Source organism: Mustelus asterias, chromosome 2 (genome assembly GCF_964213995.1).
Source record: "Mustelus asterias chromosome 2, sMusAst1.hap1.1, whole genome shotgun sequence".
Classification (NCBI taxonomy): domain Eukaryota; kingdom Metazoa; phylum Chordata; class Chondrichthyes; order Carcharhiniformes; family Triakidae; genus Mustelus; species Mustelus asterias.
In genome coordinates, this window is record NC_135802.1 from 61,435,909 (window position 1) to 61,457,098 (window position 21,190).

Below are 21,190 nucleotides of genomic sequence, written 5' to 3' on the forward strand. Positions count from 1 at the left end.
CAGTCCAATTGCCCCTAGGCCTAGATAACAGATGTAATCAGGACCGACCTCCGAGAATGGCAACTCCACAGGTCATTGAAACATTAAAGAAATCTTCAAATACATTTACCATTACAAAATCTGGGCAATACAGCAGATTACCTTTGTGCTTTAGAGGCTTATAGATTCATCGGTTCTATACACTTATGTAATGGTAACTAAACATGAATATGTATTGTAAATAGCTAGCTATACTTTGTTGGAAGGGAGGAAAGTACCTTTAAAAAAAAAGGGATGTTGCAATATGCCTTTAGCAGCATGTCATCACCAGAAAGGAAGTGTGTCATGTGGTCTAGTCTCAATTTCACTCTGGTCTGTGAGCAATACATAGAAACTAGAAGCAGTAGTGGGCCATTCGGCCGTTTGACTCTGCTCCACCATTCATTATGATCATGGCTGATCACCAAATTTAATATCCTGATTCCCCGCTTCCCCCATATATTCCTTGATCCCTTTATCCCAAGAGCTATATCTAATTTCTTCTTGAAATCAGACAACACCTTGGCCTCAACTACTTTCTGTGGTAGTGAATTCTGCACATTCACCACTCTCTGGGTGAAGAAATTTCTCCTCATCTCAGTTCTAAAAGGGTTACCCCTTATCCTCAAACTATGAGTCCTAGTTCTAGACTCCCCCACCATCGAGAACATTCTTTCTGAATCTACCCTGTCTAAACCTGTTAGAATTTTATAAGTTTCTATGAGAGCCCCTCTCGCTCTTATAAAATCTAGTGAAAAAAATCCTAATTGATTTAGTCCGTCCTCATATGACAGACCTGCCATCCCAGGAATCAGCCTGGTAAACCTTTGCTGTACTCCTTCCATAGGGTTGGGAAGCATTTTCTGATCAGGGCCAGTGTGATCTCCTGGACTCGTTTCGATCGCCTCAGGGGGTCGGAGAGGAATTTCCCAGATTTTTTTTCCCCCATATTGGCCCTGGGGTTTTCACTCTGGGTTTTCGCCTCTCCCTGGAGATCACATGGTCTGGAATGGGGGGGTGGGGGTGAGTTAATAGGTTGTGATGAACAAAGCATCGTAGCTGTGAGGGACAGCTCGGTGGATAGGATATTAGGATGTAGATAGGCTGGAAAATTGGGCGGGGATCCTGGATTCAGGATTCAATCCTGGACCGGGGAGCGGCGTGGGCTTGGAGGGCCGAAGGGCCTGTTCCTGTGCTGTATTGTTCTTTGTTCTTTGTTCATAGCAAGAACATCCTTCCTCAGATAAGGACACCAAAACTGCACACAATACTCCAGATGTAGCCTCACCAACACCTTATACAATTGCAGTAAAACATCCCTGTCTCTGTACTCAAATCCTCTCACAATGAAGGCCAACATAGCATTGGCTCTCTTTTACAGCACACACAGCTCTGCTTCTGGTGTCTTCAAGCTTTCTATCCATGTATATAGAAACATAGAAAAACTACAGCACAAAACAGGCCCTTCGGCCCCACAAGTTGTGCCGAACATATCCCTACCTTTTAGGCCTACCTATAACCCTCCATCCTATTAAGTCCCATGTACTCATCCAGGAGTCTCTTAAAAGACCCGATTGAGTTTGCCTCCACCACCACTGACGGCAGCCGATTCCACTCGCCCACCACCCTCTGTGTGAAAAACTTCCCCCAAACATCTCCCCTGTACCTACCCCCCAGCACCTTAAAACTGTGTCCTCTCGTAGCAGCCATTTCCACCCTGGGAAAAAGCCTCTGAGAGTCCACCCGATCTATGCCTCTCAACATCTTATATACCTCTATTAGGTCTCCTCTCATCCTACGTCTCTCCAAGGAGAAAAGACCGAGCTCCCTCAGCCTATCCTCATAAGGCATGCCACTCAATCCAGGCAACATCCTTGTAAATCTCCTCTGCACCCTTTCAATCTTTTCCACATCATGAGAATTTCCACATATATGTTCTCATGTTTAAATAAATGAATCTACAACATGGGTACCCAATCCCTTATGAGTGATTGGTGCCTTTATGTCATAATAAACACACGATAGTCTTGTAGAATTAGTTACTTGGTTGAACCTGACACGACCTCTGAACATTGAATTAAGTATGATCTCCAAAAGATTAAACTACATATTTTCAGCTAAACAGATCTTTGTGTATTCTGGTCAATGTTTGTTATTTCTGTTCAGATAATCTTTGTTACCAAGAATTTCATCACCTTTGCGATTTCTTTACTGAGGTAACTCATTGGCAGATACTCTTTCCCTTAGTCTGACAGGATTTAGTGTACAATGCATTGCTGATACTTTCCTAATGAGTGCTCGCGAATGATTTTTTCCTCTGGTTTCTATCTGTTTATTTGAGCTTTTGGTACTTTCTGAGCCTTTAGTCCCTTAAAAAGAACCTCGTTATTGATCGTTATTTCTTCTTTTCCCATGGAGCAGGTTTTTAAAACTATTTCCAGTGAAGAAGCTGTTCAAGGTCAGGGGATTCGGAGACTGATCAGTTTTACGCTGTCAGGTACGATTGTCTTTTAAAGCGCGTCCCTCTATAACCTTCAACATCAAAGCAAAGAATCCCTTTGTAGAGCTTTCTGTTTCAACTGAGCTGCACATATTCATTGCTCAGAATAAGCTACAATTAATTATACACACTGAAACACTGCTTGCTTAGTTTTATGAATTCTCCCATCCTCGTTGTTGAAAAGTAATGTAAGAAATCCTTTCTTATATTCTTGTACTCAGTCATCAGTCTTTCAATGTAAAAATAATACAAAACTCTGCCAGTTACAAACGAGTAGTAATTGTGAACTCAGCCCAGTTTTCTAGTTTAACTCATGTCAGTAACAGTAAGAAAAATATAGGATGGGATTTTACGACCTCGACCCGAAACCGTGAAATCCCGCCCGAGGTCAACGGACCTTTCCATGGTCCGCCCCTCGCCCGCTCCAATGGTCCGCCCCTCGCCCGCTCCAATTTCCGTGGCGAGGGGGACAGTAAAATTCCAGCCTTCGATACCTGATTCCATTACTGTTTACAACTTGAAAGATGAACAAAATTCTCTTGTGTAAATTGCACAATGTATTGCGAGAAAGATGCTACCCGCTCAGAACTGGTATCAGTTGACATCCATGAGCAAAGGTCATTTAGAGAGTGAAAGAACGATAAATGTGTGGCCAGAGAAGAGACCTGGTCTTCAAAGGATTACAACATGACATCACCAGAAGGGAAGTGTGTTGTGTGATCCAGTCTCGGTTTTACTCTGGCCTGTGAACTGAACTTCCGCAGAGTTCTCCCAATCGCCTTGGCAAAACATCCAGCCAAATTGCACAAATGGCTGGTTTTGTCATTTCTCCAGCACTCCTGCCATGGTCAGGGTAGGAGATCAGGAGAAGCATATGGAAATTCCAAGCATCTACTATTACACACCAAGTTTAAATTTTGATCAAACATTCGTGTATTCGACTAGAACTTGAAATTCTCTCATCTGGAACTTTGCTTCTCCACCCCTATACCACCATCAAATTCAATGGTGAATAGATCACAGGGCGGCATGGTGGCACAGTGATTAGCATTGCTGCCTCACAGCGCCAGGGACCCGGGTTCAATTCCGGCCTTGGGTCACTGTCTGTGTGGAGTCTGCATGTTCTCCCCGTGTCTGCGTGGGTTTCCTCCAGGTGCTCCGGTTTCCTCCCATAGTTCAAAAGATGTGCATTGGCCATGCTAAATTTTCCCTCAGTGTACCCGAACAGGTGCTGGAGTGTGGTGACTCGGGAATTTTCACAGTAACTTCATTGCAGTGTTAGTGTAAGCATACTTATGACGCTAATACTTAAACCTAAACAAACTAATTACAGATAAGAAAGGCATTCAGCTAATTTTAGTTCATTCAATAACCCCAATTTGCACTTAGACAGCATCTTTAACATAGAACACACCCCAAAGCATTTCGTATATGTGTAATAAGAAAATGGCTTCAAGCCAAAGCATGAACATTTGGGAGGGGTTGACTAAATCTTGGACAAAGACGTTATCTACAAGGGACAAGAAGGAGGTGGAGATCAGCATTGAGTTATTAAGCAGGGGACCAAGGTTACTGAAGACTGAATCATCAATACTGGAAAGAAAGGACATAGATTTCCTTCAGGAGGTTACAGTCAGAGAAACAGAGTTAGGGAGTTCAGAGATAGCGTAAGTGAAAGGAGAGCTGCAGGCACTTACTGCAAATATGATAGCTCTGGATCACACCGTGTCCACCAGCTCCCACGTCCTACAGCTGCAACATATCACCTGCCCTGCCATCTCTGTTGTATTTTATATAACTAATTAAGGTTTCAAGTATAAAAATACCACTCGATGATAATATGTAGCGATATTAGTTGCACGGTGGCATAGTGGTTAGCACAACTGCCTCACTGCGCAAGGGACCTGGGTTTGATTCCAGCCTTGGGTGACTGTGTGGAGTTGCACATTCTCCCCGTGTCTGCGTGGGTTTCCTCCGGGTGCTCCGGTTTCCTCCCATAATCCAAAGATGTGCAGGTTAGTTAGTTGGATTGGCCATGCTAAATTGTCCCTTAGTGACCCAAGATGAGTAGATTAGGTGGATTAGCAGGGTAAAATATGCAGGATTATGGGAATAGAACCTGGGTCAGATGATCTATTGGAAGGTCAATGCAGACTTGATGAGCCGAATGGCCACCTTCTGCATTGTAGTGATTCTATTAAGTAGTTCAGCTAATTAAGCTTTAAATGTAATGTAGTACTAATATCATAATTAATGTCTCCAGAACTCAGCTCTCAGGTGTCATTGTGTCCCATTCCCTCTTTTAGACCTCTACCTGTTTTGTAAGGGACTAGAACAGCACTTCTTCCCTCAATATGCCAAATTCCTTCACTCACCAAAACCCCAAGTTCAGTACTCTTTCTAACAGTACTCTATCAAACTGGTCACTGTGCTCCTTACTCAGCTCAGCCGCTGCTGAAAACCTCATCCATGACTCTAGATTTGACTCATGAAGTACACTTTCTACTCTCCAGAAACTTGAGGTCATTAAAACTCTGCTGTGCATGTCCTAATTTGCGTTAAGTCCTGTTTACCCACCATCTGTGTGTTTGCTGACCGAGTTGAAACCCAGTTAAATGACACCTCAATTCAAAACATCTAATTTTTGTTTTCAAATCCCTCCATTTCCTCGCCTCTCCCTATCCCTGTAATCTCCTCCAGCCCTGCCATCTTCTAAGATCTCTGCACTCTTTCAATTCTAGCCTCTTGAGCATTCCTGATTCTAATCTCTCCACTATTGGCAGCCATGCCTTCAACTGCAGAGGCCCTAAGCTTTGAAATTCCCTCTAGGAACCACTCCACCTCTCTACTTCTCTTTCTTCCTTAAGAGAGTGCTTAAAACCTATCCCTTTGATCAAGCTTTTGGCCACCTGTCGTAATAGAATCATAGTGATAATAATAGAATAATAGAATCCTACAGTGCAGAATGAGGCCATTTGGCCCATCGAGTCTGCATCAACCACAATCCCACCCAGGCCCTATCCCCATAACCCCATGCATTATCTCTAGCTAGTCCCCCTGATCGACTGGTTTAGGATGGGGTTTCCTGTACTCATCAAACCCATTCTTTCGGCCAAGCATAAGCATTTGGAAAAGCTGCGCCAATTTCTTCTAAATAGTGGATTTGTTCCCCATCAGTGTATGCACATTCCTGAAATATACTGGTCTATTTATCAAGAGAAATGTCGGAGCACCAGTCTGTACATATTTCTGCTTCAGAAGTCCAAAGCTGCATGTGCATGTTGCACACTGAATAGTAAAACATTAAAGGCAGTAAAAGAGGGGTAGAGAGCCTTTGGGACATAAATCTTTAAAGTTAGACGACAAGTTGATAGCAGTGATGATGTGCCTAAAGGCAGGTCCACTGCTCATCCATCTCTCCACAACTTGCAATCTTACACCCTCCCCTTCAGCTGCTCATAGCAATCTCCCATTTTCATTTTCAATGAGGAATGAGCCATATGACTGTGAAAAAGGATTATAGAATAGAATCCCTACAGTACAGAAGGAGGCCATTTGGCCCATCGAGTCTGTACCAACCACAATCCCACCCAGGCCCTATTCCCGTAATCTCACACATTTACCCTGCTAATCCCCCTGACACTAGGGTCACTTTAGCACAGCCAATCAACCTAACCCGCACAGTTTTGGACTGTGGGAGGAAACCGGAGCACCCGGAGGAAACCCACGCAGACAGGGGGGAGAATGTGCAAACCCAACACAGAGAGTCACCTAAGGCCGGAATTGAACCTGGGTTCCTGGCGCTGCGAGGCAGCAGTGCTAACCACTGTGCCACCATGCCTGATGTGATTCCCCATTGCTTTCTCCCTGTGTGCTGTTACGGAAAAACAAGTCCTCTTCCCAAAGAATCTTCCATCTGTAAGCAGCCGTTGTCCCTTGAGGTTCCAATTCTTCCACCAATACATGTAGCTTTGGCTTGTAATTCTGAACCAAAGGGATCTTTTTCTGGGCCCGGAGCAACTTGCAAAAGGGCAGAGACAACCACGCCATGGGGTCTCAAATGACCCTGCTTCCTGCAAGCTGAGCAAGCTATAGAAAAAGCAATAGGCTTCCAAGATTTTGTGAAAGAGGTAGAGTATAATTGCAAAGCGATAATCCGAAACCGATACAATTACTGGTTAAGCCACAATTAGAATGTTGTGTCCAGTTTTGGCTACACCACTTTAGCATGAACCTCAAAACTGTGAAGCAGGTGCCAAAGAGATTCATTCAGTCGATACCAGGGATGACAGGCTTTAATTCTGGAGCAGAAGCTAAGGAATCTGGGATCTTATCATTGGATATTTAAGAGATTTGATCGCGGTGTTCCAAATGTTTAAAGTTTAAAGTTTATTTATTAGTGTCAGAAGTAGGCTTACATTAACACTGAACAAAGAACAAAGAAAATTTCAGCACAGGAACAGGCCCTTCGGCCCTCCAAGCCTGCACCGACCATGCTGCCCGACTTAACTAAAACTCCCTACCCTTCCGGGGACCATATCCCTCTATTCCCATCCTATTCATGTACTTGTCAAGACGCCCCTTAAAAGTCACTACCGTATCCGCTTCCACTACCTCCCCCGGCAACGAGTTCCAGGCACCCATTACTCTCTGTGTAAAAAATCTGCCATGTACATCTCCTTTAAGCCTTGCCCCCTAATAATTGACTGTTCCACCCTGGGAAAAGGCTTCTGACTATCCACTCTGTCCATGCCTCTCATAATCTTGTAGACTTCTATCAGGTCTCCCCTCAACCTCCGTCGCTCCAGTGAGAACAAACCAAGTTTCTCCAACCTTTCCTCATAGCTAATGCCTTCCATACCAGGCAACATCCTGGTAAATCTTTTCTGTACCCTCTCCAATGCCTTCACATGCTTCTGGTAGTGTGGCGACCAGAATTGAACACTATATTCCAAGTGCAGTCTATAAAGCTGCAACATGACTTGCCGATTTTTAAACTCAATACCCCAGCCGATGAAGGCAAGCATGCCGTATGCCTTCTTGACTACCTTTTCCACCTGCATTGCCACTTTCAGTGACCTGTGTACCTGTACACCCAGATCCCTTTGCCTATCAATACTCCTAAGGGTTCTGCCATTTACTGTATATTTCCTATCTGTATTAGACCTTCCAAAATTCATTACCTCACATTTGTCCAGATTAAACTCCATCTGCCATCTCTCCGCCCAAGTCTCCAACTGATCTATATCCTGCTGTATCCTCTGATGGTCCTCATCGCTATCCGCAAATCCACCAACCTTTGTGTCGTCCGCAAACTTACTAATCAATCCAGTTACATTTTCCTCCAAATCATTTATATATGTTACAAACAGCAAACGTCCCAGCACTGATCCCTGAGGAACATCACTTGTCACAGCCCTGCATTCAGAAACACACCTTTCCACTGCTACCCTCTGTCTTCTTTGACCGAGCCAGTTTTGTATCCACCTTGCTAGCTCACCTCCGATCCCATGCGACTTCACCTTCTGCACCAGTCTGCCATGAGGGACCTTGTCAAAGGCCTTACTGAAGTCCATGTTGACAACATCCACTGCCCTACCCTCATCAATCATCTTCGTCACTTCCTCGAAAAACTCGATCAAGTTTGTAAGACATGACCACCCCTTCACAAAACCATGTTGCCTCTCACTAATACGTCCACATATTTCCAAGTGGGAATAAATCCTGTCTCGAAGAATCCTCTCTAAACTGCAATGAAGTTACTGTGAAAATCCCCTAGTCGCCACACTCCAGCGCCTGTTTGGGTTCACTGAGGGAGAATTTAGCATGGCCAATCCACCTAACCAGCACATCTTTCAGCCTGTGGGAGGAAACCGGAGCATTTGGAGGAAATCCACGCAGACACGGGGAGAACGTGCAGACTTTGCACAGACAGTGACCCAAGCTGGGAATCGAACCCAGGTCCCCGGCACTGTGAGATAGCAGTGCTAACCACTGTGCCAAAATGATAAGGTATATTGAAGAAAAACTAGTTCTGCTGGTTGACAAGTGACTAACAAGGGTCATAAGTATCACCATAATAATGAAGTTTTTTAAGGTTTACTTATTGGTGTCACAAGTAGGCTTACATTACACTGCAATGAAGTTACTGTGAAAATCCCCTAGTCGCCACACTCCAGCCCCTGTTTGGATATACTGAGGGAGAATTTAGCATGGCCAGTGCACCTAATCAGCATGTCTTTCGGACTGTGGGAGGAAACCGGAGCACCTGGAGGAAACCCACGCAGACAACGTGTAGACTCCACACAGTGACCAAAGCCAGGAATCAAACCCAGGTCCCTGGCAATGTGAGGCAGCAGTGCTAACCACTGTGCCACCGTGCCGTCCTCGTTTGCAGAATTAACAAAACAAATAACAGGATATTGAAGGTCCCATGAGAAAAAATAGTGTAAGGATCACTCTTTGAGAAAGAAAATATAACATGGTATGGAGAGAAGGGCAGGAGAATGGAACATGGATATAACTCTTTCAGAAACGTGGCGTTCTTTGCAGTAAAATGCTAGGATTCTATAATTCTAAGTGTGAGTACTAAGTGTAGATTGATTTGGTGGAATTTCACCCAATGTTCACCCAGAGTTACAGTAATGTATTCTAAAACTTCCCCGTGGAGATTAAATGGTGTGGTTTGGGTTTAATATCAGTTGTTTGGGTTTAATATCAGTTGTTCTGGGTTTAATCTCAGTTGTTTGGGTTTAATATCAGTTGTTCTGGGTTTAATCTCAGTTGTTCTGGGTTTAATATCAGTTGTTTGGGTTTAATCTCAGTTGTTTGGGTTTAATCTCAGTTGTTTGGGTTTAATATCAGTTGTTAATATCAGGGATTTGTTCCCAGGAGCAGGCTGAGGGTAAGAGAGTGGGTTTTCTGACTTTAATTAATTATTTATTTTTTCAGTTAATTTTGGGTTTAAAATCGGAGTTTTTTTTCAAAACCGGACGTCGGGCCAGGAGAGGCCTGGGGAAGTTTTTGGAGGGTTTAAAAGCGCACCAAAGTATACAGCGGGCAGCATCGTAGCGGGCAGCAGAGTGAGTGGGAAGTTGAGTGAGCTGTCAGGGCTTTGGCTCACAGGGCTTGGACGAGCAGGGGTGAGTTTTTGTTTCCTTACACTCTTATTAACTTTTCACTGTCTTACTTGACATAAAGTGTCCAGTATGAGTGTGAAACCAGTGTGTTGTTCCCAGTGTAGGATGTGGGAGGTCCTGGAGGCATCTGGCCTCCCGGACATCCACATCTGTGAGGGGTGTGTCGAGCTGCGGTTCCTGAGGGACCGTGTTAGGGAGCTGGAACTGCAGCTCGAGGATCTTAGGCTGATGAGGGAGAATGAGGAGGTGATAGACAAGAGCTATCATCAGGTGGTCACACCAGGGCAACGGGAGGAGGCCAAGTGGGTGATGGCCAGGAAGGGTAAGGCTAGGGTGGTTGAGAGCACCCCAGTGGATTTGCCCCTGCACAACAAGTACTCCTGCTTGAGTACTGCTGGGGGGGACAGCCCGCCTGGGGGAAGCAGCAGTGGCCGTGTCTCCGCAGTGGAGTCCAGCCCTGTAACTCAGAGGGCTAAGGAAAAGAGGAGGAAGGCGGTATTAATCGGGGACTCGATGGTGAAGGGGACAGACAGGCGTTTCTGCGGAGGTAGGCGGGATTCTCGCATGGTGGTCTGCCTCCCTGGGGCCGGGATCCAGGATGTCGCTAGTCGCGTCCCGGAAATCCTGAGGTGGGAGGGAGAGGAGCCTGAGGTAGCGGTACATATTGGTACCGCTGATGTGGGTAGGAAGGGAGAAGGGGTCATGAAAAGGGAGTACAGGGAATTAGGGAGACAGCTGAGAAAGAGGAAAGCAAAGTTAGTAATCTCAGGATTACTGCCTGTGCCACGGGAAGGTGAGGGCAGGAATGGAGTGAGGTGGAAGATGAATGTGTGGCTGAGGGACTGGTGCAGGGGGCAGGGATTCAGGTTCCTGGACCATTGGGACCTCTTTAGGGGCAGGGGTGATCTGTATACAAAAGACGGGTGGAACTTGAATCACACGGGGACCAATATCCTGGCCGGTAGGTTGGCTAAGGTTACTGGGGAGAATTTAAACTAGATAGGTTGGGGGGAGGGGAGCTAGAAGAGTTGACTAGGATCAAGGAACTAATTGATGGGGTGGAGGATGCAGGGGTAAGGGGAATTACAAAATTAATGGTAGAGGAGAGGGTGCAAGTGAATGAAGGCGGTAATTTAGATAAGGGAGTAGAGGGAGAGGGTGTTCGCGACTCATCAAAGCGGGTCCAGATAAAAGCTGGAATAAGGACACTTTGCCTGAATGCACGAAGCATTCGGAACAAGGTAAATGAGTTGATGGTGCAAATCAGCACGAGTGGGTACGATCTAGTGGCCATTACAGAAACGTGGCTGAAAGGTGACCAGGACTGGGAGATGAATATCCAGGGGTATCAGGCGTTTAGGAAGAATAGACAGGAAGGAAAAGGTGGTGGGGTCGCGCTATTAATAAGAGATAATATCAGGGTAGTACTGAGGGATGACATAGGCTCTGAGGAACAAAACGTGGAATCATTATGGGTAGAGATGAGGAATAGTAGAGGGAGAAAGACACTAGTAGGTGTGGTATATAGGCCCCCAAATAATAATGTTGAGGTAGGGAGGGCTATAAACAAGCAGATAAGGGATGCGTGTAAAAACGGAACGGCAATAATCATGGGGGACTTCAACATGCACATTGACTGGCAGACTCAAGTCGGTAAGGGTGGAATGGAGGATGAGTTCTTAGAATGCTGTCGGGATAGTTTCCTTGAACAGCATGTTACGGAACCGACGAGGGAACGAGCTATTTTGGATCTGGTATTGTGTAACGAGGTAGGTAGAATTAAGGATCTTATTGTGAAGGACCCTCTTGGGTCTAGTGACCACAATATGGTCGAATTTCTGATTCAGATGGAAGAGGAGAAAGTTTGGTCCCAAACCAGTGTCCTCTGTTTGAACAGAGGGAAATATGATAGGATGAGGGATGAATTGGCTAAGGTAGACTGGGAGAGCAGGCTGGCAGGTAGGATAGCTGAGGAACAGTGGAGGATTTTTAAGGAGATCCTTTTCAGTTCTCAGCAAAAATATATTCCAGCAAAAAACAAGGATTGTAAGAAAAGGGAGAACCAGCCGTGGATAACGAAGGAAATAAAGGAGAGTATTAAAATAAAAACAGCTGCGTACAGAGTGGCCAAAAATAGTGGAGAAACAAGTGATTGGGAAAAATTTAAGAAACAACAAAGAGAGACTAAGAAAGCGATAAAGAAAGGAAGGATAGACTATGAAGCTAGGCTAGCAATTAATATAAAAAATGATAGTAAAAGTTTTTATAAATATATAAAAAGGAATAGAGTGGCTAGAGTGAATGTTGGACCCTTGGAGGACGAGAGGGGGGAGTTAATAGTGGGAAATGAGGATATGGCTGAGTCTTTAAATAAGTTTTATGTGTCGGTCTTCACGGTGGAGGACACAAATAGTTTGCCAAATATTAACGATAGAGGGTTGGCAGCAGGAGAAATACTTAATACAATTAATGTTACCAGAGAGGCAGTGCTGGGTAGACTAATGGGACTGAAGGTGGATAAGTCCCCGGGTCCGGATGGAATGCATCCCAGGGTATTGAAAGAAATGTCAGAGGTAATAGTGGATGCGTTAGTGATTATTTATCAAAACTCGTTGCATTCTGGGGTAGTGCCGGTTGATTGGAAAACGGCTAATGTTACGCCGCTGTTTAAAAAAGGAAGGAGACAAAAGGCGGGTAACTATAGGCCGGTCAGCTTAACGTCTGTAGTAGGGAAAATGCTGGAATCCATTATTAAAGAGGAGATAGCAGGGCATCTGGATAGAAATGGTTCGATCAATCAGACGCAGCATGGATTCATGAGGGGAAAGTCGTGCTTGACGAACATGTTGGATTTTTATGAAGATGTGACTAGGGCGGTTGATGGAGGAGAACCGGTGGATGCGGTGTTTTTGGATTTCCAAAAGGCGTTTGATAAGGTGCCCCATAAAAGGCTACTGAAGAAGATTAGGGCACACGGAGTTGGGGGTAGTGTGTTAAAGTGGATTGGGGACTGGCTATCCGACAGGAAGCAAAGAGTCGGAATAAATGGGTGTTTTTCCGGTTGGAGGAAGGTAACTAGTGGCGTGCCGCAGGGATCGGTACTCGGGCCGCAACTATTTACCATTTATATAGATGATCTGGAGGAGGGGACGGAGTGTAGGGTAACGAAGTTTGCAGACGACACAAAGATAAGTGGAAAAGTGAATCGTGTGGAGGACGGAGAAGATCTGCAGAGAGATTTGGACAGGCTGAGTGAGTGGGCGAGGATATGGCAAATGGAGTATAACGTTGAGAAATGCGAGGTTATACACTTTGGAGGAAATAATAACAAATGGGATTACTATCTCAATGGAAACAAATTAAAACATGCTACCGTGCAAAGGGACCTGGGGGTCCTTGTGCATGAGACGCAAAAGCCCAGTCTGCAGGTACAACAGGTGATCAAGAAGGCAAATGGGATGTTGGCCTATATTGCGAAGGGGATAGAATATAAAAGCAGGGATGTCTTGATGCACCTGTACAGGGCATTGGTGAGGCCGCAGCTGGAATACTGTGTGCAGTATTGGTCCCCTTATATGAGGAAGGATATATTGGCATTGGAGGGAGTGCAGAGAAGGTTCACCAGGTTGATACCGGAGATGAGGGGTTTGGATTATGAGGAGAGGCTGAAGAGATTGGGTTTGTACTCGTTGGAGTTTAGAAGGATGAGGGGGGATCTTATGGAGACTTATAAGATAATGCGGGGGCTGGATAGGGTGGAGGCGGAGAGATTCTTTCCACTTAGTAAGGAAGTTAAAACTAGAGGACACAGCCTCAAAATAAAGGGGGGTCGGTTTAAGACAGAGTTGAGGAGGAACTTCTTCTCCCAGAGGGTGGTGAATCTCTGGAATTCTCTGCCCACTGAGGTGGTGGAGGCTACCTCGCTGAATATGTTTAAAGCGCGGATGGATGGATTCCTGATCGGTAAGGGAATTAAGGGTTATGGGGATCAGGCGGGTAAGTGGTACTGATCCACGTCAGATCAGCCATGATCTTATTGAATGGCGGGGCAGGCTCGAGGGGCTAGATGGCCTACTCCTGCTCCTATTTCTTATGTTCTTATGTTCTTATGGTAGGATCGATGATCAGGTTAAATTATGCATGGGCTGTGCAAAAAGTAGGTAAAGTAAACCAAATGGCCTTTTGTTCTTTCAGACTTTATCATGCTTTAAAGAATGTGGTTGTTCATTTGTTAATGTGTCTTGTTGCCCGATATAGATCATTATATGAGATAATGTCTGTGAGGGATTTGTTGGCCGAAAGAAAAGTCTATGGGACTGACTTTTCTCCCCACTTACCAGTGTCCATTGTCTGCCACCACCCCAATCCACAAACCTACCCGCTGGCCTAGAACTGCAGGAGGGTGCGTGTTCTGAACTTGCAGCCACTGGATAGATTTAAATAAGTATCAAGCTCATAGACTTGACAATCCTCTCAGAGTGAAGGATGGGTAACTAGTGCTCTCTGCCGGTGAGCTGACTGAACGTGAAATATTGGGCCGTATACGCTTACATCACACTAATAATGTAATATCACTTCTATAGAGGCTAATAATGAATATAAGTGCAGGGGCTTATGTTGGAACTATATAAAACGTTAGTTAGTCCACAGCTTGAGTACAGTGTGTAATTCTGGTCATCTCATTACATACGGAATGTACAGAGGAGCTTTGTGAAAATGTTACCAGGACTGGAAAATTGCAGCAATGAAAAAAGACTAGACAGGGGTTGGGGTTGCTCTCCATGGCACAGAGCAGGCTGAAGGGAGGGCTGAGATGTTCAAACTTGTTCGGGGCCTCGATAGAGTGGATGTGAAGAGCCTATTTACTTCAGCAGAGGTCAGTGACTTAGATTTAAAGTGATTGGTGGAAAGGTCAAATGGGAGATGGGGAAAAATCTTTTCACCCAGAGAGTTGGAGGGGTCTGGAACTCACTGCATGAAAGAGTAGTTGAGGCAGAAACATTGAACTCATTTAAAAGGTGTCTGGTTAAGCACCCTCAAGTGCTGTAACCTGCAGGCTATGGCCAAATGCTGGAAAGTGGGATTAGGCTGGGTGGCTCGTTTTCTGCTGGAACAGACATGATGGGAAAGTGGCCTCTTTCTGTGCTGTAATCTTTCTATGATTCCATGATTCTACCAGATGTTAATGTTATATTAATTGCATTGTTAAGGTTGAGGATACATGGTGGCACATGTATCAGTTTCATGCAACCATAGATTAAGATAGTTCAAAGACTCCCTTGTTGCATGTGTTTTTTGCAGCCTAGAGGAGTCCATGTTTGATGTTTACGTAGGTTGCGCAGGATTACAGGCCCTTTTCTACAATCCAGCCCGCGCTCCAGATTTCTCCCAGTGTATGGGGTGGGGGAAGGGGAGGGTGAGCACGGTGAGGATAGAGGAGGATCTCCTTGTAAGCCTGTTACTGGGTCTGAATGACATTTCCTGAAAGATCCAGGCAGCGGGCAGTCTCTGGAGAGGGTGCATGTCGTGTCCACTGGTGTACATGAGGCCTTCCCTGACCATTAGGCACTCTCGGGACTGGAGTGCATCATCAACCCTAGGGAATGATATTTTTGTTAGATTACATGTTTCCTTTTCTAAGTTCTATTTTTGTTGTAGTGCTTCATCAGGGCTGAAACCCTTATCTGTTATTTTATTGGCTTGTGGTTTTGTTCAAAAGAACATGTATATAAAAAGTGGTTCTTTAGGATTCCAGAGGTTTCAGCCCCTTTTTGATGAATTGAAGGGGGTGTTCCTCGATTTTCGGTCGGACTTCAGCCCCAGGGGCCATAAAATGGCCAATATGGGAAAGGCTGGGTTTCCCACCTGAGGCCCTGCACCCCCTCTTCCCCCCTCCCCCCCCCCCCGCCACTGTGATATTATACCTGAGTCAGGGCTGGCAGGATCCTAGAGCAATCCAGTCCTTGCAATTTTACTCTCAACCACCATTCACCCCCTCCCCCCACCCGCCCCACAGCCTCAGAACCCACCCTGGGGGGGAGGGTGGAATTCTGCCTGTTGTGTGCAGAGCAAAAAGAAAATGTATAAACTGCAGAAATGTACATTTCCAGCAGACAGGATGGTCCCTGATGATCCACCTGCAAATAGACATCAGCTGTTCTTGGTCATCTCCTAATATGATCTTAAATCATAGAACATACAACATCACAGCGCAGTACAGGCCCTTCGGCCCTTGATGTTGCGCCGACCTGTGAAACCAATCTAAAGCCCATCTAACCTACACTATTCCAATATCATCCATATGTTTATCCAATAACCATTTAAATGCCCTTAATGTTGGCAAATTCTGATGTTATAAATCAGAATACGGAAAGTAGTTTTCACTGTCCTTTTTCACAATCCTACAGAATCCCTACAGTACAGAGGGAGGCCATTCAGCCCAGGAGGGGTGCTCCTTCCTTATATTCTTGTTCTTTAAATCAAGAAATAATGGACAAGTAATATATTTAGATCCAATATGCATCACTTTGACATGTTTTCGTAACATAGGAAAAAATGGTTTGTCAAACACTTCTCCAACAAGGCAGCGGTCCTTAAGATCTGTTTTCACTGTGTTGTGACCATAAAATGCAATGAACTGTAAATTGTCTTCAGTGCTAAATGTCATTCATCTTCAGTTCTGCAATTATGCTAATTTGTGAATGATGTTTGATGTGAACTTTATGATTATTTCTCAGATCTCAAATATTTCAAAATTCACAACTGCTGACTCTACTCTTTGGAATAAGCTGAAGTGAATTTCTTGGACAGATATCATGCGTTTATATATTTATCAGTCCTTTTGTTTTGTCTCGGTCAGGTTTTCAAGCTGTTGGTCTGAAGAAAGGGATGTTCTTTAATCCTGACCCTTACCTGAAGATTTCCATCCAGCCAGGGAAACACAGCATCTTCCCTGTTTTACCACACCATGGGCAAGAGAAACGCACTGGGATTACTTTTAATACCATCAACCCTGTCTGGCAGAGAGAGGTAGGCAAAGGGAGATATGTGTCAGAAGATGTAGGGGTGGGGGATAGGGCGGACACTCTTCATAAACAAAACCAATCATTCCATAAACAGAACCAAGATCTTGGAAGATTTTGTGATTCGTTACAGTTTGATGAAATGTCAGGAGATCAGTTTGGAGTGGAGGAGACTGCAGTGACTGAACAGTGTTGCCACACTGCCTCGAGTAATCTATCAGACACTCCTAGTTCTTAGCAGTAAAAACATCAGCACTACCTTGTACTGATGACGAGATAAGTCTTGCCTCCTCCGTTATTGATAATACTGTTACTGACAGCATGAATGTTAGAGAATAGATGTTTTAGAAGGAAGTAATTCAACTGACGAAACCAGTCAGAAACACAGCAAAACTACAGCAGCATGTGAATATCAGTGGCACCTCAAATTATATTACACCCTTAAATGATGATGTTTTCCCAGCTTTTTCTCTGCAGTGATTATGATTGTTTTAAGTTCTTTCCTCCGTTTTGTCTCTTGATTTTCTATTATTCTTGGGATGTGTTTTGTGTTTTCTACCATGTAGACCAATACAAAATACTTGCTCAAATTGTGCCATTTCCTTGTTTCCTATTATTAATTCCCCAGTCGCACCCTCTAAGGAACCAATGTTTACTTCAGTTATTCTTTTCCTCTTTATATACTTGTAGAAGCTTTTACTATCTGTTTTCATATTTCTTGCTAGTTTTCGCCCATACTCTAATTTTTCCCTTTTTTGTTGGTCATCCCTTGGTGGTTTTGTCTGGCCCTCATTAATCTTTGCATTTTGCTTTATTCCTTCATGGCTGTTTGCGTTCCTGGAAAGACCAGTATTTATTGCCCATCCATAACTACCTTCAATAAAGTGGTAGGGAACCAGCTTCTGGAAATGCTACAGTCGATCTATTGCAGGTACAACCACAGTGCTGCGTGACAGTGAAGGAATGTTGATATATTTCCAAGTCAAGATGGTGTGCGGCTTGGTGAGGAACTTGAAGGTGGTGGTGTTCCCATGCACTTGCTGCCTTTGCCCATCTAGGTGGTAGAGTTTGCAGGTTTAGAAGATGTTTGTTGAAGGCACCTTGGTGAATTGCTGTAGTGCATATTGTAGATGGTGCACGTTACTGCCATTGTGTGTCTGTGTTAGAAGGAGTGAATGTTCAAGTTGGTGAATGGGGTGCTGATCAAGTAAGCTGGTTTAACCTAAGTGGTGTTGAGTTTCTTGAGTGCTGTTGAAGTTGCCCTCATCCTGGCAACTGGAGAGTATTCTTTCATACTCCTGACTTGTAACTAGTAGATGGTGGAAAGGCTTTGGGGAGTCAGTTTGTGAGTTACTTGTATCATACCAGTAAAGGCATGTCTTACCTTAACGTTTAAATAATCAACTTTAATCAGTGTGGAATTTTCTGGAACTGACTTTTAAAATGTTGCAAAGAATGGCCATTGAAAGTCACCTGACTTGGTCTGTAGATTTATACAACCACATTGTCATAGAGGTTTACAGCATGGAAACAAGCCCTTCAGCCCAACTTGTCCATACCGCCCCTTTTTTTAACCCCTAAGCTAGTCCCAATTGTCTCCACTTGGCCCATATATCTCTATACCCATCTTACCCATGTAACTGTCCAAATGCTTTTTTAAAAGACAAAATTGTACCCGCCTCTACTACTACCTCTGGTGGCTTGTTCCAGACACTCACCACCCTCTGTGTGAAAAAATTGCCCCTCTAAACCCTTTTGTATCTCTCACCTTAAACCTATGCCCTCTCGTTTTAGACTCCCCAACCTTTGGAAAAAGATATTGACTATCTAGCTGATGTATGCCCCTCATTATTTTATAGACCTCTATAAGATAATCCATAAGCCTCCTACGCTCCAGAAAAAAGAGTCCCAGTCTATCCAGCCTCCCCTTATAGCTCAAACCATCAAGTCCCAGTAGCATCCTAGTAAATCTTTTCTGCACTCTTTCTAGTTTAATAATATCCTTTCTATAATAGGGTGACCAGAACTGTACACAGTATTCCAAGTGTGGCCATACCAATGTCTTGTACAACTTAAACAAGACGTCCCAATTCCTGTATTCAATATTCTGACCAATGAAACCAAGCATGCCAAATGCCTTCTTCACCACTCTGTCCACCTGTGACTCCACTTTCAAAGAGCTACGAACATGTACCCCTAGATCTCTTTGTTCTGTAACTCTCCCCAATGCCCTACCATTAACTGAGTAAGTCCTGCCCTGGTTCGATCTACCAAAATGCATCACCTCGCATTTATCTAAATTAAACTCCATCTGCCATTCGTCAGCCCACTGGCCCAATTGATCACGATCCCATTGCAATCTGAGATAACCTTCTTCACTGTCCACTATGCCACCAATCTTGGTGTCATCTGCAAACTTACTAACCATGCCTACTAAATTCTGATCCAAAACATTAATATAAATAACAGTGGACCCAGCACCGATTCCTGAGGCACACCACTGGTCACAGGCCTCCAGTTTGAAAAACAACCCTCTACAACCACCCTGTCTTCTGTCATCAAGCCAATTTTGTATCCATTTGGCTACCTCACCCTGGATCCCGTGAGATTTAACCTTATGCAACAACCTACCATGTGGTACCTTGTCAAAGGTCGTGCTAAAGTCCATGTAGACAACATCAACTGCACTACTCTCATCTACCTTCTTGGTTACCCCTTCAAAAAACTCAATCAAATTTGTGAGACTTGATTTTGTCACAAAAGGACACATTCCAGACTAAGAAGTGTCACTATTCATCTCCTGAAACCATCCAAAAAGTTTTCCTGACTTGAATAGGTCTTTCTGAAACTAAGGCAATGATTGTCTTAAACCCCTGGGTGAATGTCAGCAAACAATAGCCCAGGTTATGGTTAATCCACTGATTAAAAGGGAAATGTGAGAAACCACATGGTAAGGCAGCCATGTTTAAGTGCTGTCTGCATGGCACAATAATAACAACTGCAGAAAACGCTGCAGCAGAGGGGACAACCGCATTTGTTCCTGAAGATCTGGAGACTGCAATATTGCAAGACCTCCAAGCTTTTTCCTTTTCAAGTCCACCAATACAGAAAATCAGCATCCTGGCAACAAGACTACCAGTATTTAACTTCATAAGTTGTAGGAAGTCCATCTCTTTGAGACAATCCTGCAGTGTTTCTGGTATTCAGCTTCATCTATTGTATTCACCTAACTACACTTGAAGGGTGAAAAGCATCTTCTTCACTAGGCCTGCACCATGTTTTACAAGGTGAACCAACCTCATGAATTATGAACTATTCTTTTGTTTATAACTGGCAAATATGCTCTATTCTCTTTAACTAAAATTTCCTTGTGTGTGTGTCAGTGTGTGTGTGTGCGTGTGTGTGGGTATGTGCGTGAATAAGTGATGTAGCATTAGATTTTCAGAGTGAACATGTGAATAAATGATCCTTTTTATTTAAACCTACGAAAAGCCTGCTGCTGGTTATTCAAACTGTTTACACTCTGAGGTGAAGAAATGCGCACCTCTTCCTTTAAAAAAAATACACTGACATGAAAGGTAAGAGAAGGGAATATGAGGTTTCAGTTCCCACTCATCCCTGTCTGTAACATTTGCAACACCAGGTTAAAGTCCAACAGGTCCAAAACCTGTTGGACTTTAACCTGGTGTTGTTAAACTTCTTACTGTGTTTACCCCAGTCCAACGCCGGCATCTCCACATTGTAACATTTGCCACAGAATTCTCAACCTCTGGCCTTCTTTTGTAGCCACAGTATTTATATGGCTGCTCCAGTTCAGTTTCTGTCCATTTTCTTGGTCCAAATATTGACAAAAGAACTGAACTGCAGTGGTGAGGTCAGAATGACTATCGTCAACATCAAGGTAACATTTAACCAAGTGTGGCATCATGGATCCCACCAAAACTGTAGTCAATAGGAATCAGGGGGAAAACTCTCCAGTGGTTGGAGGTCACACCCAGCACAAAGGAAGATAGTTATGGTTGTTGGAGGTCAATTTTCAGTGATGGTAATGCCATTGAATGTCAAGGGCGATGGTTAGATTCTCTCTTGTTGGAGATGGTCATTACCTGGCACTTATGTGGCACAAATATTACTTGCCACTTGTCAGCCCAAGCTTATATATTGTCCAAGTCTTGCTGCATTTGGATATGGACTGCTCCAGTATCTGAGGAGTCAGGAATGGTGCTAAACATTGTGCAGTCATTAGCGAACATCCCCACTTCTGACGTTATGATGGAAGGAAGGTCAGCATAATCTTCATTTCCAGGTTTAATTGTGCATGTGAAGACACCAGACTTTTCTCTCCAATTTACTTGACAATAATGGTGATAATAATGATGATCACTATTCATTGCACCATTATTCTTATCATAAAATCTGGTCCATTGACAGTTCAATTTTATTTAACAGCAGCAGAAAGGCAAGAAAATAAAGAGTCCAAATACATACAATTGTGTTTCATCACCATGGGG

At 44.1% G+C, this 21,190-nt stretch overlaps 1 protein-coding gene across 1 annotated transcript in view; it reads left to right on the forward strand.

The window, feature by feature from the left end:
* The window catches only part of LOC144480803 (E3 ubiquitin-protein ligase HECW1-like), a 391,619-nt gene that overhangs the window by 143,806 nt on the left and 226,623 nt on the right, over positions 1–21,190 (forward strand). Inside the window, exons 4-5 of the mRNA XM_078200410.1 lie at positions 2,440–2,515; positions 16,517–16,686. Of these exons, the coding sequence (XP_078056536.1) occupies positions 2,440–2,515; positions 16,517–16,686 (246 nt within the window). The remainder of the gene's footprint in view (positions 1–2,439; positions 2,516–16,516; positions 16,687–21,190) is intronic.